This window comes from Carcharhinus amblyrhynchos, chromosome 2 (assembly GCF_965287045.1).
Source record: "Carcharhinus amblyrhynchos chromosome 2, sCarAmb.v2.hapA, whole genome shotgun sequence".
NCBI lineage: Eukaryota > Metazoa > Chordata > Chondrichthyes > Carcharhiniformes > Carcharhinidae > Carcharhinus > Carcharhinus amblyrhynchos.
Window position 1 is genome coordinate 137,627,865 of NC_137325.1, and position 15,905 is coordinate 137,643,769.

The 15,905-nt window shown below is 43.5% G+C and overlaps 1 protein-coding gene across 1 annotated transcript in view; it reads left to right on the forward strand.

Annotated features, from left to right (window-relative positions):
• Positions 1–15,905, forward strand: part of obscnb (obscurin, cytoskeletal calmodulin and titin-interacting RhoGEF b) — a 696,366-nt gene that overhangs the window by 260,332 nt on the left and 420,129 nt on the right. Inside the window, exon 29 of the mRNA XM_080214757.1 lies at positions 5,634–5,900. Within this exon, the coding sequence (XP_080070883.1) occupies positions 5,634–5,900 (267 nt within the window). The remainder of the gene's footprint in view (positions 1–5,633; positions 5,901–15,905) is intronic.

Here is a 15,905-nt window from a genome sequence, read left to right on the forward strand (position 1 = left end):
GCACTGTGGCTAAGTTTGCAGATGATACAAAGATATGTAGAGGGACAGGTAGTATTGAGGAGGCGGGGGGGGCTGCAGAAGGATTGGGACCAGTGAGGAGAGTGGGCAAAGAAGTGGCAGATGGAATACAATGTGGAAACGTGTGAGGTTGTGCAGTTTGAAAGGAGGAATGGAGACATGGACTATTTTCTAAATGGGAAAATGCCTGGTAAATCAGAAACACAAAGGGACTTGGGAGTCATTGTTCAAGATTCTCTGAAGGTTAATGTGCAGGTTGAGTCAACAGTTAAGAAGGCAAATGCAGTGCTAGCATTCATATCGAGAGGGCCAGAATACAAGACCAGGGATGTACTTCTGAGGCTGTATAAGGCTCTGGTCAGACCCCATTGGAATATTGTGAGCTATTTTGGGCCGTGTATCTAAGGAAGGATGTGCAGACCTTGGAAAGTATCCAGAAGAGGTTCACAAGAACGATACCTGGAATGAGGAGCTTGTCATATGAGGTATGGTTGAGGATTCTGTACTCATTGGAGTTTAGAAGGCTGAGGGGAGATGTTATTGAAACTTACAGGATACTGCAAGGCCTGGATAGGGTGTATGTGGAGAGGATGTTTCCACTAGTAGGAAAAACTAGAACCAGAGGACACAACCTCAGGCTAAAGGTACGATCCTTTAAAATAGAGATGAGGAGGAATTTCTTAAGCCAGAGAGTGGTGAATCTGTGGAATTCTTTGCCACAGAAGGCTGTGGAGGCCAGGTCAATGAGCGTCTTTAAGGCACAGATAGACAGGTTCTTGATTAATAAAGGGATTATGTGGAAAAGAGCAGGAGAATGGGGATGAGAAAAAAAAGTCAGCCATGATTGAATGACAGAGCAGACTCGATGGGCCGAGTGGCCCAATTCTGCTCCTATGTCTTATGGTCTTAACTTGATCATGCAGTGAAAAGCCTGTAGGATCGATCTTATTGGCTCGTCCCCTAGTCGATCAGAGTGGCGAATGGTAAGATCGGCATGAAGTGAAAAATTGGATTTGTGATGTTACCAGCATAGCATCACACTCCTGAAGCCAATTTCAATATTCATAGCAAAATACTGCGAATGCTGGAATCTGAAACAACATTTAGACTCAAAACGTTGGCTCTATTCTTTCCCTACAAATGCTGTCAGACCTGCTGAGGTTTTCCAGCATTTTCTGTTTTTGTTTCAATATTCGTAACCTTATTAAAATATCATTAATGAATCCCAGGCACTATTGGATAATGTGGTGTACACAGTATATTAGGAGATTGGTGTGCCTGTGCAATAGCGCCCCTAGAGCTTAGCAGCCGGCTTCTCAGCAAGAATAGGCTCTGACCCACCCCCTACTAATAATGTGCCACATGATTGTGACTGGGAGCTCACCCAAAGAATTGGCACGATCCTTTCCCATTTTCATACTATTTCGGCCTTCAGAATTTTCGTGGAATGATCACCCCGTCTCTTTTATAGACCCTCTGATGAGTCACCAGTTGGTTTAGTTTCCTGCTGCAACTGCTTTCAGGTAATCAACAGATGACTGCCAATCCAAACAGTTCTCTGTTTAACAAACTAGTTTACCTCACTTGAAGCTTAATATAATATAAGATCTTGATTCTTAGTTAATAGTTAAATATTAAAATGATTTTGCTGAATGTAATTTTCTTTCCTTTAATCATTTATTGCAGGATTCACTGTTGTGCTGGTTGATAACATCACTTCTTTCAGACAATGTAGAATAGAGTCATAAAGCCGTAGAGGTTTACAGCAAGGAGAGAGATCCTTCAGCCCAACTTGTCCATGCCACCTAGTCCCAATTGCCCACATTTGGCCCATATCCCTTGATACCCATCTTACCCATGTAACTATCTAAATGCTTTTTAAAAGACAAAATTGTTTCTGCCTCTGCTACTGACTCTGGCAGCTTGTTCCAGACACTCACCACTCTCTGAGTGAAAGAATTGCCCCTCCGGACCAGTCTGTATTTCTCTCCTCTCACCTTAAACCTATGCCCTCTGGTTTTAGATTTCCCCTACCTTTGGGAAAAGATGTTGACTATCTATCCTATCTATGCTCCTCATTTATAGAACTCTGTAAGATCACCTCTGAGCCTCTTATGCTCCAGGGAAAAACATCCCAGTCTATCCAGCCTCTCCTTATAACCCAAACCATCAAGTGCTGGTAGCATCCTTGTCAGTCTTTTCTGTACTCTTTCTAGTTTAATAATTTCCTTTCTATAATAGGATGACCAGAACTGTACACAGTATTCCAAATGTGGCCTTACTAGTACCTTATATAATTTCAACAAGAAGTCCCAACTCCTGTGTTCAGTGTTCTGACCAATGAAACCAAACATACTGAATGCTTTCTTCACCACCCTGTCCACCTGTGCCTCCGGTTTCAAGGAGCTATGAAGCTGTACTCCTAGATCTCTTTGTTCGATGACTCTCCATAACACCCTACTATTAACTGATTACCTATCTACCAAAATGCATCACCTCACATTTATTGAAATTAAACTCTGTCTGATTTTCCATTCGCAAAGCTATACTGATGTTCTGAATCTGTCCTTGCTTGTCTAAATGTCTATAGATTCTATTTCAGAATACCTTCTAACAACTTACTGACTACAGACATTAGGTTCACTGGTCTATAGTTCCTAGGCTTTTCCCTGCAGCCCTTCTTTAAGAAGTTTATCACCCTCCAATCTTCAGGCACCTCACCTGTGGCTGTCAATGTTTCAATGTATCTTTGCTAGGGGACTCACAATTTTCTCCCTAGCCTCCCACAACATCCATTTCTTCAGGTCTTGGGGATTTAACTACCTTGATGTGCTTTAAGACTTCCAACATCTCCTTCTCTGTAATATGTACACTCCTCAAGACATCACTATTTATTTCCCCAAGTTCCCCAACATCCATGTCTTTCTCAACAGCAAATACCAATGATAGATATTCATTTAGGACCTCACCCATCTCTTATGGATCTGCACATAGATGACCTTGTTGATCCTAATGAGGCTCCCTATTTATCCTCCCTACTTATTCCTTTGCCCTTTATGTCATTGTAGAAGTTCTTTGGATTCTCCTTTACCTTATCTGCCAAAGCAATCTTGTGTCCCTTTTTTAGAACATAGAAAAATTACAGCACAAACAAGCCCTTCGGCCCACAAGTTGTGCCGAACATGTCCCTACCTACAAGGCTTACCTATAACACTCTATCTTACGAAGTCCCATGTACTTTATATAGATGATCTGGAGGAGGGAACCGAGTGTATGGTGTCGAAATTTGCTGATGACACCAAGATTGGTGGAACGGCAAATTGTGCGGAGGGTGTGGAGAGTCTGCAGAAGGATCTAGATAGGCTGGGCGAATGGGCCAGGAACTGGCAAATGGAATTCAATGTTGGCAAGTGCGAGGTGGTCCACTTTGGTAGGAATAATGGTAGGAAGGATTATTACTTACGGGGCGAAAAACTGCAGCAGGCGACGGTGCAGAGGGACCTCGGGGTCCTTGTGCATGAGTCGCAAAAACCCAGCTTGCAGGTGCAGCAGGTGGTCAGGAAGGCGAATGGGATGCTGGCCTTCATAGCGAGGGGGATTGAATATAAAAGTAGGGAGGTCTTGCTGCAGCTGTATAGGGCATTGGTGAGGCCGCAGCTGGAGTACTGTGTGCAGTTTTGGGCGCCGTACTTATGCAAGGATATTTTGGCCTTGGAGGGAGTGCAGAGGAGGTTTACTAGGCTGATGCCGGAGTTGAGGGGGTTGAGCTATGAGGAGAGGCTGAATAAACTAGGCTTGTACTCATTAGAGTTTAGAAGAATGAGGGGAGATCTCATTGAGACGTATAAGATGATGAATGGGATGGATAGGATAGAGGTGGAGAGACTCTTCCCGCTCAGAAAGGACAGTAGGACTAGGGGGCACAGCCTCAAGATAAAGGGGGGGCGGTTTAGAATGGAGTTGAGGAGGAACTTCTTCACTCAAAGGGTGGTGGATCTCTGGAATTCTCCCGTTGAAGTGGTGGAGGCTGCCTCGCTAAATATTTTTAAGACGTGGGTTGATGGGTTTTTGATAAGAGAGGGGATTAAGGGTTATGGGGAGAGGGCGGGAATGTGGAACTGAGCCACGACAGATCAGCCATGATCTTATTGAATGGCGGGGCAGGCTGGAAGGGCTAGATGGCCTACTCCTGCTCCTATTTCTTATGTTCTTATGTTCTTATGTACTTATCCAAAAGTCTCTTAAAAGACCCTATCGAATCTGCAGCGCCACGCCAAGACATCCTTGACCTTTGCACCAGGGAGGCAACAACCATCCTGCAGTCTCGTTTGTATCTGCACAAATGCCTATCTATTCCCCTTATAATTGACAGTTATCACTATAACTCTGCCACTCTTTTTCCTGCCCTCCCGCACAGCAGAGCCAGTCACAGTGCCATGAACCTGGTTGCTGCCACCTTCCCCTGATGAGCCATCTCCCCCAACAGTATCAAAAACAATATATTTGTTTTGGAGGAAGAGGATCACAGGGGACCCCTGCACTGCCTCCCTATTCTTCCTCCATCTGGTGGTCACCCATTCCCTATCTCCTTTAGTAATTTTTATCTGCAGTGTATCCACGACTTCCTCAGCATCATGACTGTTCCAAAGTGAATTTATCCATAACTCCAGAGCCATCAAGCGGTCTAACAGAGCTGCAGTTGAATGCTCTTCTTACTCTTCTTACACGTGAAGGAGGCCGGGACACTGGAAAAATCTTGAAATTCCCATGGAGCATGACACGGGTCTGGGATTTCCTGCCATGGCTTAACCATTAAGTTAACATACCTCAATAACTACAATGCCAAGACAAATAAAAGAGAAAACAGAAAGGAAAAAGTACTTACCAGTCACCAGTCAATCACTTACCTGCTGGCTGTGATGGCACGGTTCGATTTCTTTCGACTCTCATTTGCCCTCGAGTCTCCCTCACAGGTCTGCCTCTCCACCCCTCCCGAAGATGAGCACCTCATTCCCCTCATCACTGAATTTCCACTCAGCTCCAAATACCCGATACCCTCACTGTGGCTGAAACTTACTCAGCCTGTGGTCTCTATCCCACTGGCTTGTGCAAGCTCACTGGTCAGTGAGCAGGGAATTATTAGTGAAAACTGAAAATACTGGATACACTCAGCAGATCAGGCAACAGCTTTGGAGAGAGAAACAATTCTGCTCTCCACAAATGCTGCCAGATCTGTTGACTGTTTCTAGCAGTTTCTGTTTATTTATCAGATTTTCTGGATGTGCAGTATTTTGCTTTTGTAAGGGGATGTTGCTTAAAACATGAGATCGACATGTGGGGTTGGGATAGTCCATGATAAAACAAACAGATTTTAATGGAACTTGTCTGATGGGTTGAATGGCATTTCCTTGCCTTAGGTTTTCTTTTGTTCTTGTGACAGCTGTGATATGCTCGAAATGAAATGCATGTTATGATCCTTAATTTGTTCATTCACTGTTATTTGCTGTAAGGGAGAGTGCAGTGAAAAACATTGCCTCATTTTACAAATGCAAGTAAATAGATGAGGCACTGTAAGTTGTTGTTATAATACTCAATCTTTAATGTTGCCCAAATAGCCTTGCCTACGACCTTCAAGCAAGAACTTACTGATGCAGAAGCGCAAGAGGATGATACTACTGTACTGCGTTGTGAAATCAGCAGACCAAATCTAGCAGTACAGTGGACAAAAGGATCTACTCCACTTCAGCCCAGTGCCAAATATGAAATGAAGCAAAAAGGATTAATCGTTGAACTGGTTATCCACAAACTTAAACTGGAAGATAGTGGAAGATACACTTGTGACATTGGAGGCCACCAGACTAGTGCTTCCTTGAAAGTTAATGGTAGGAACAAAATGTATAACAGAATTAGAACTGTTTTTTAACTTCTCATTTGATTCCTATTCAACTCTGACTAACATGGTTAATCTATACAGTAGTCCCTCTTATACTACTGTCATCTGGTGCTGTGCAAAATACGTGATTTAGGAAGGGACATATTGCGAAGAGATTATTGTGTTCTTTCGTCTGTTAGAGACCAAATCTAAACTGAGTGTATTGAATGCTTTACTATAATGTTGCAGTGAATGCTATTCCATAGTAATGGCAATTCAATCACGCATACTTATTTTCTTTCTTTCCTCTTGTCTTTGAAGCCATCTTTGAGGAAAGGTTCCACAGGTATTCTCAGGTGTTGAGATCAAACGACTTTTCCCTTGGGAAGAATGGTATCTGAGAATCTGTATGATGGCTCTAGACTTGGTGGGACATTATGGCCTCACTCATCTTGAAATCATAAAATCCCACCCGAGGTCAACGGACCTTTCCATGGCCTACCCCTCATCCTCTCCAATTCTCATGGCAGGCGGGACAGTAAAATTCCAGCCGTATTCTTACAGCACATATAAAGGCTGTTCTGCCTCTTATGTCCATACTGGTTCTCTGTAAGGACAACTCTGCTATTCTTGTTCCCCTGCCTTTCCACATGGCCATAGAGTCATAGAGGTTTACAGCATGGAAACAGGCCCTTCGGCCCAACTTGTCCATATTGCCCCTTTATTAACCCTTAAGTTAGTCGCAGTTGCCTGCGTTTGGTCCATAACCCTCTATACCCATCTTACCATGTAACAGTCTAAATGCTATTTAGAAGACAAAATTGTACCCGCCTCTACTACTACCTCTGTCAGCTTGTTCCAGACATGTGGTCCTACAGTGTTTTCCTCTGAAGATAATTCTCCAGTGCCTTTTTGAATTTCCACCATCATACTCAAGCAGTGTATTCCATATCCTAACCACTCATTCTGAAGGCTGCCACGTTGGATTTGCGCCAAGTGGGGAGAGAACCAACACGAGAGTCCAAATTTTCACCAACCTACTTGGTGCAGATACATCTATCATGACAATATTAATATCACAGAATCATAGAACTGTTACGTTGTGAAGGAGACAATTTGGTCCATCATGTCTACACCAGCTTCAAAAGAGCATCACAACTGAGGCCTTTTCTCTGCCTTTTCCCTATACCTCAGCATTATCTAGTGCCCTCTTGAATGCCATGATTGAACCTGCTTCCATTTCACTTCCAGGTAGTGCGTAGCAGACCCAAACCACTCATTGTGTAAAAAAAAATCTATTCTCAGATCACATTTGCTTCTTTTACAAAGCACTTTAAATCTGTGCCCTCTTATTCTCGATTCTTTTATAAGCAGGAACAGTTTCCCCCTATCTACTCTGTCCAGCTCCTTCACGATTTTGAACTTTTCTATCAGATCTCTTCTTAGTCTTCTTTGCTCCAAGGAGAGCAGTCCCAACATCTCCAACTCATCCGCACAACTGAAGTTTCTCATCCCTAGAACCATTCTTCTAAACCTATTTTGCAATCTCTCTCAATACATTCACATCAATACTGACCCCTGGGGAATACTACTACAAACCATCCTCCAGCCCAAAAACATCCATTGACCATTACTCTCTGCTTTTTATTATTCAACCATTTAAACAGGATGAAATCTTATCTTCACACTGAGGATGTCCTCTTTTGTTCATGTGGCACGACCACTGTGCCAAATGGAATAGATTCAGTACACTATAGTAACTTAAAGCTCAGTGCCCATGAAACACAGTGGGCCTTCATTAGCAGCAGAATGGTATTCCACTACAATCTGCATGCCTCATTTTAACATTGCTTACCTCATTTTAACATTGTCACCAATTCTGGGGACCAACCTTGATTCAGTGAGGAATGTGGAAAGGATTGCCAGGAGCAATACTAGGCCTACTTAGAAATAGTGTGCCATTATGGTTATCTTATAGCACAAGAGTTAACATGCCTGTTAAAAAAGGGAAACAGCACATTATAGTTAGAGCTAAATGATCCCACAACCATCCTGGTAATCAAAGCTCTGCAGTTCAGTCAAGTGAATAGTGATGAATAATTAAGTAACATAACTAAAGGAAGCTCTGCCAACAGCCCCATCCTCAAGATGGGGGGAGGGGAGGAGGGGTGCAGTGGGGGGGGAGGGGTACAGGGGGGAAGGGTGTGGGGGGGACAGCGGGGGGAGGGGTGCAGGGGGAACGGGTGTGGGAGGGAGGGGAGGTGGTGGTAGATTCAACACAAATGCAAAAGAGGAAGTTCCAATAAGTTCCTGCTATGTGGCTGATCTAACTTGACCTCCTCCTGAAGTCCCCATCTTCACAGAAGCTATCCTTTACCCAATTCCGCATGAGATTTAAAAAAATGCTCGGTGTATTAGGTACGGCAAATTGTTCATCAAAGAAGAAATAGTGAGGCACCTAAAAAAGAATGGTTTGATTGAGCAGACGCTGCATGGATTCGTTAAGGGGAAGTCGTGTTTGACGAATTTATTGGATTTCTATGAGGATGTGACTAGTGGATAGGGGATTGGTTGTCTAATAGGAAGCAGAGAGTTGGAATCAATGGGTGCTATTCTGGTTGGCAGTTGGTGACTAGTGGAGTGCCGCAGGGATCGGTGCTGGGGTCTCAACTGTTTACCATTTATATAGATGATCTGGAGGAGGGGGCTGAGTGTAGGGTAACGAAATTTGCTGATGACACGAAGATGAGTGGAAAAGCAAATTGCGTGGAGGGTGTGGAAAGTCTGCAGAGAGATCTGGATAGGCTGAGCGAGTGGGCGAGGACCTGGCAGTTGGAGTATAATGTTAGCAAGTGTGGGGTTATCCACTTTGGTAGAAATAATAGTAGGAGGGATTACTATTTAAAAGGCGAAAAGCTGCAGCATGTTATGGTGCAGAGGGACCTGGGGGTCCTTGTGCACGAATCGCAAAAACCCAGTCTGCAGGTGCAGCAGGTGATCAAGAAGGCAAATGGAATGTTGGCCTTTATAGTGAGGGGGATAGAATATAAAAGCAGGGCGGTCTTGCTGCAACTGTACAGGGTACTGGTGAGGCCGCAGCTAGAGTACTGCGTGCAGTTTTGGTCGCCGCACTTGCGGAAGGATGTATTGGCCTTGGAGGGAGTGCAGAGAAGGTTCACTCGGCTGATACCGGAGATGAGGGGGTTAGCCTATGAAGAGACACTAAATAGACTGGGTCTGTACTCGTTGGAGTTTAGAAGGCTGAGGGGGGATCTTATAGAGACATATAAGAGAATGAAGGGGATAGATAGGGTAGAGGTGGAGAGATTTTTCCCGCTTAGAAAGGATAGCAGGACTAGAGGGCACAGCCTCAAGATAAGGGGGGGGAGATGCAGTTTAGATCAGAGTTGAGGAGGAACTTCTTCACTCAAAGGGTGGTGAATCTCTGGAATTCTCTGCCCGTTGAAGTTGTGGAGGCTACCTCGCTAAATATATTTAAGTCATGGGTAGATAGGTTACTGATAGACAGGGGAATTAAGGGTTATGGGGAGAAAGCGGGAAAGTGGAACTGACCCACTTCAGATCAGCCATGATCTTATTGAATGGCGGGGCAGGCTCGAGGGGCTAGATGGCCTACTCCTGCTCCGATTCTTATGTTCTTACGTTAAGGCACAGCTGAAGATAAATACTGAGCTGCCAAAATCACATAAAGAAACTTGAAGCAGCTGCCAAAACAATTTTTGCAGTTTGTCTATCAGGAAATTAAATCTCCAACTAATTGTGATGATTTTATGTTAAAGTAAACATTTATTAAAAATAAGGAAAATAAATAAAAGTCACGCATGAACACAAGAATGGCTTCACATTGTCAACAGTACTTTAAAACAGTTCCTAAGATATTAACATCACCTGCAGTCAGAGTTAACCTTCCTTTTTCAGCTGGCAAGAGTCCTTGTAGGTTTTTAAACCCACAGAATCCATTAATTTTACCATGCAATGCCCTTTTGCTCTAGGTATGTCCTCTGAGGTTAATAACAACGGGTTCTGTGGGTCTGGCCCTTTTCACACTTCCTTCTGGGAGATCCGACCAGCTACCATGCTGTGTTCTGGGAGATCTAAGCAGCTACTGCCTCAGATAGGCTTCAGTCTTTTCTTAACTCTTTTTAATCTCTCTATCCTCTATTGTTTCACAGTCAGGCCTCTTGTCCCAAAACTGATCAAACTTCTTTATTTTGTGAAGCAAACTTTTCCTATCTTTGCCTCACTTCGTTACAACTTTTACAATTTGTATATGTACCCTTTTGAACTGGAACAACCCACTTCAAAACAATCTCTTACTGCCTTACGTAAATTTTTATCCAACTTTCTCTTTGCTCATTAACAAATCAAAATCATTTCTTACTAATGTTTTGACCCTTGCAGTTTATCTGCCTCTTTTTCCAATTACACCAGTCACATCTGCACCAACCTGTTTTCCAGTGTATCAGAAATAGGACAGTGACATTACCAAAGTGAAAAAAAAGTATAATTCCTCACTACTTGACAAAAGGCTGTAGGTCCTGACAACATCCAGGTTGGGATACTGAAGTCTTCAGATCTAAAATTAGCCCTTCCTCTATTCAAGCTGTTCTACTTCAGCTACATCAGCAGCATCTACCTGACAAAATGGGAATTGCTCATGTATGTTATGTCTGCAAAAAGCATATGTTGGCATAAGTATCCCAGGTGTTAGTGTGGAGGACTTCTGCTGGTTCGAGAGGGACAGATGTGCCTTTGTCATCTCCAGTGACTAGGTTGACAGTTACATTCTTTTTTGACTTTGTAGCAATTTGGTATAACTGAGTATCTCGCTTGGCCATTTCAAAGAGCATTAAGAGTCACCCACATTGCTATGTGTCTGGAATGAAATGTAGGCCAAACCAAGTAAGGACAGCAGATTTCCTTCCCAAAAGGGCATTAGTCAACCAGATTTATTTTTTTATGGTCACCATTACTTAGACTAACTTTTAATTCCAGATTTGTTAATTGAATTTAAGTTCTGCCATCTGCTATGGTGGGTTAAACCTGTGTCCCCGGATCATTGGCCTGGGCCTCTGGATTCTAATCCACTATTAGTATGCCACTGCCTCCCTATGTTGTCCATCCAATGCTTGATGGAACATGCATGGATGACGAGGGTGGGTGTGAGTGGACACCCCTCCCCTCACCCAGCTAGGAAATGTAAAGTCCAACCCTTTGCAATGAGGGCCAGTCATCTCAGCCCCAGAACATTGCTGAAGGAGCTACTCAGCTTAATGCCCTAGGCTCAATCTCCTACCCTTCATCATAGCATCAGAATTGGTGATGTTGGCTGAAGATTGTACAGTGATCATTTCCATTTGCAGCATGTACCTGCAAATAGCAAGACTGAAAAATATTTAGGATTATGTTGATAAGTTGGCAAATAACATCCATGGCATACAAAGTTCAGGCAAAGAGAAAATCTTACATTCTCCCCGTGAGATTCAATACCACTGCTATCATCAATCCCCCACCAGCAATGTCCTGAAGGTCACTACTGACTGCAAGCTTAACTGGACCAGCCAGGCAGCACTGCTGCCTCACAGCATCAGGGATGTGGGTTCAATTCCTGACCTGGGTCACTGTCCGTGCAAAGTCTGCATGTTCTCCCCATGTTTGTGGTGTTTCCTTCAGGTGCTCTGGTTTCCACCCATAGTGCGATAGAGATGCTGGTTAGGTGCACTGGCCATCCTAAATTCTCCCTCATTGTACCCAACCAGGCATCGGACTGTGGTGATTAGGGGATTTTCACAGTAACTTCATTGTGGTGTTAATATAAGCCTACTTATGATACTAATAAATAAACTTAAACTTAAAGTGATTTGCTCACCTACAACCTGCTAATATTATAGCCACATCAGCAGGTCAGAGTCTGGGTATTCTGACTCACTTCCTGCTTCCCATCTTTGCACTATTTAGAAGATGTAAGTCACAATGTGATGGAGTACTTTCCACTTGCCTGGATATGTGCAGCTTCAAAAACTCAAGTAGCTTGACACCTTCAAGTACATAGCAACTGCTTGATCAGCACCTCATCCATTCCCCCAAACCTTCAGTCCTTTCTCCACCAGTGATTGCATTGTGTACCTTCTCCAATATATTGCAGAACATTGCCAAGGTATCTTGAGCTTTACCTCCAAAAAGCATGAAAAGTCTGAAACAAAACATTCTTCAAAAGTTGAATTTGAAGGGGTAAGACACAACAGAAGAGCTCCAAACCTTGGTTTGCTCCTCTTGCTCCATGTGGCAGGTTGGGGACAGTTTCAATCCCCTGGGTCAGTAGGAAGTGTATCCAGCTACAGCCCCTGGAAGCTCAAGTTTCAGTGATGGAGACAGTATGGAGTTTCCACACGTCTGAGTACTGTGAATAGCACATATAGAGAGATGTTCACACCACAGGCTCAGACTCTGCAGGCAGGAACTGAGTGACAACCAAATAGAGCAAGAGAGATAGGCAGGTAGTGCAGGAATCTCCTGTGGCCATTCCCCTGCCAAACAGATATACTGCTTTAGTACTGATGAGGGGAATGACCTCTTTGAGGAAAGCAGCAGCAGCCAAACTCGTTGCACCATGATTGGTTCTGCTGCAGAGGGGAGGGGTAAAAAGTGTGCCAGTGCAATAGTTATAGGGGATTCAATTGTAAGGGGAATAGACAAGTATTTCTGTGGCCGCAAATGAGACTCCAGGATGGTTGTTGCTTCCTTGGTGCTTGGAGCGGCTGCAGGACATTCTGAAGGGGGAGGGTGAACAGCCAGTGATCGCAGTACACATTGTTACAAACAACACAGTTAAAAAAAGGAATGAGGTCCTAAAAGCAGATTACAGCGGGCTAGGAAGAAAGTTAAGAAATTGGACCTCAAAGGTAGTGACCTCAGGATTTTTACCAGTGCCACATGCTAGTCAGAGTAGAAATGACAGGATATATTGGATAAATACGTGGCTGCAAAAATGGTGTCGGGGGAGGGTTTCAGATTCCTGGGGCATTGGGACTGGTTCTCGGGGAGGTGGAACCTGTATAAATTGGATGGGTTACACCAGGGCAGGACAAAACTGATGTCCTTGGGTGACTTTGCTAGAGCTACTGGGGAGAGTTTAAGCTAATATGCCAGGGTGATGGGAACCTATGTAAGGAGTCAGAGAAGAAGGGAGCAAGGACAAAAACAAAAGGTAGGAAAGGGAATAAAAATAGTGATAGGCAGCGAAACCAAGGACAAAGTTCAAACAGGGCTATGGAGAAAAATACTTGGGGGGAAGGCCAACAGTGTTAGAAAGACAAGCTTAAAGACTCTGCGCCTTAATGTGTGGAGCATTTGCAATAAAGTGGATGAACTAATTGCACATATAGATATAAACGGGTACAATATAATTGGGATTACAGAGACATGGCTGCAGGATGACCAGGGGTGGGAATTGAATGTCACTGGGTATTCAATATTTAGGAAGGTCAGGCATAAAGGAAAAGGTGGTGGACTGGCACTGCTGGTTAAAGAGGAAATTAACACAATAGTGAGAAAGGATATAAGCTCTGACAATGTGGAGTCTGTTGGGTCGAGTTGAGAAATACCAAGGAGCAAAAAACATTAGTGGGTGTCATATATAGACTCCCAAAATGCATTGGTGACATTGGGAATGGCATTAAATACAAAATTAGTGATGCATGTGATAAGGGAATGTATGTAATCATGGATGATTTTGATTTGCACATAGATTGGACAAATCAAATTAGCCACAATGCTGTAGAGGAGGAATTCCTGGAATGTATACGAGATGGTTTTCTTGACCAATATGTGGAGGAACCAACTAGAGACCAGGCCAACTTAGACTGGATACTGCGTAATGAGAAGGGAATCATTGCCAATCTAGCTGTATGCGAAACCTTGGGGATGAGTGACCATAACATGATAGAATTTTCTATCAAGGTGGAGAGTGAAGTAGTTGATTCGGAGACTAGGGTGCTGAATCTTAATAAAGGAAACTATGAGGATGTGAGGCATGAGTTAGCCTTGATAGACTGGGGAGAGTTACTAAAAGGAATGACAGTTGATAGGCAATGGTAAACATTCAAAGAACGCACGGGAGAACTCCAGCAACTGCTTATTCCTATCTGACACAAGAGCAAAATGGGTAAGAAGGCCAATCCATGGCTTACAAAGGAAATTAGAAAGAGCATCCGATCCAAGGAAGAAGCATACAGATTGGCCAAGAAAAATAATAGGTTGGAGGATTGGGAGCAGTTTAGAATTCAGCAGAGAAGGACACAGGGATTGATTAAGAAGGGAAAAATACTGTGCAAATGTCAGCTTGCAGGGAACATAAAGACTGACACTAAGAGTTTGTATAGATATGTGACGAGAAAGAGGTTAGTGAAGACAAATGTAGGTTCTACTTGGAATATAGTGTTCAGTTTTGGACGCCACACTACCAGAAGGATATGAAGGCTTTGGAGAGGGTATAGAAAAGATTTACCAGGATGTTGCCTGGTATGGAGGGCATTAGCTATGAGGAGAGGCTGGAGAAACTTGGTTTGTTCTCACTGGAACAATGAAGGTTGAAGGATGACCTGATAGAAATCTACAAGATTAAGAGAGGCATGGACAGGGTGGATAGTCGGAGGCCTTTTCCCAGCATGGGAGAGTCAGTTTCTACGGGGGTACAGATTTAAGATGCAGGGAGCAAGGTTTAAAGGAGAGATACGAGGCAGATTTTTTACACAGAGAATGGTGGGTGCCTGGAACTTGTTGCCGGGGGAGGTAGTGGACGTGGATATGGTAGTGACTTCCACGGGGTTTCTTGACAAATAGTGAATGGGTTTGGAATAGAGGGATATGGTCCCTGAAAGGATAGGGGGTTTTAGTTAAGTCAGGCAGCATGGTCGGTGCAAGCTTGGAAGGCCAAAGGGCCTGCTCCTATGCTGTAATCTTCTTTGTTCTTTGTTTGTCCCTTACAGACAGAAACAGGGGAATGTATAGTAGGTGACAAAGAAATGGCTGAGCAACTGAATACATTCTTTGGTTCTGTCTTCACAATAGAAGACACAAACCAGATGCCAGAAATGTTGGAGAATGCAAGATTTAGTGAGAGGGAAGAACTGAAGGAGATCAATATTAGTAGAGAAATGGTCATGGGAAAGTTGATGGGGTTGAAGGCCGTTAAGTCCCTGGGACCTGATAATCTACATCCCAGAATACTTAGGGAAGTGGCTGTAGACTCTGGAACAGTCCCTGCAGATTGGAGGGTAGCGAATGTCACTCCAATATTCAAAAAGGGACGTAGAGAGAAAACAGGGAATTGTAGACCTGTAAGCTTAACATCGATAATGGGGAAAATTTTCAAATAAATTTTCAAGGACTTTATAGCAGAGTATTTAGGAAGCAATGGCAGGATCAGATAGAGTCAGCATAGATTTATGAAGGGGAAATCATACTTGACAAATCTGTTGGAATTCTTTGAAGATGTAGCTAGTAGAATTGACAAGGGGGTACTAGTAGATGTGATACATTTGGACTTTCAGAAAGCATTTGACAAAGTCCTGCACAAGAGATTATCGTGCAAGATTAAAACGCATGGGATTGGAAGAAATGTACTGAGATGGATGCAGTTTTGGTCACCTAATTACAGGAAGGATATTAATAAGGTTGAAAGGTTGCAGAGAAGGTTTACAAGAATGTTGCCGGGGCTTGAGAAACTGAGTTACAGAGAAAGGTTGAATAGGTTAGGACTTAATTCCCTGGAGCATAGAAGAATGAGGGGAGATTTGATAGAGGTGTATAAAATTATGATGGGTATAGATAGAATGAATACAAGCAGGCTCAGGGAGAAAAATAACTAGAGGGCATGGGTTAAGGGTGAAGGGCGAAAAGTTTAAAGGGAATATTAAGGGGACTTCTTCACATAGAGAGTGGTGGGAGTGTGGAATGAGCTGCCAGATGAAGTGGTAAATGCAGGCTTACTTTT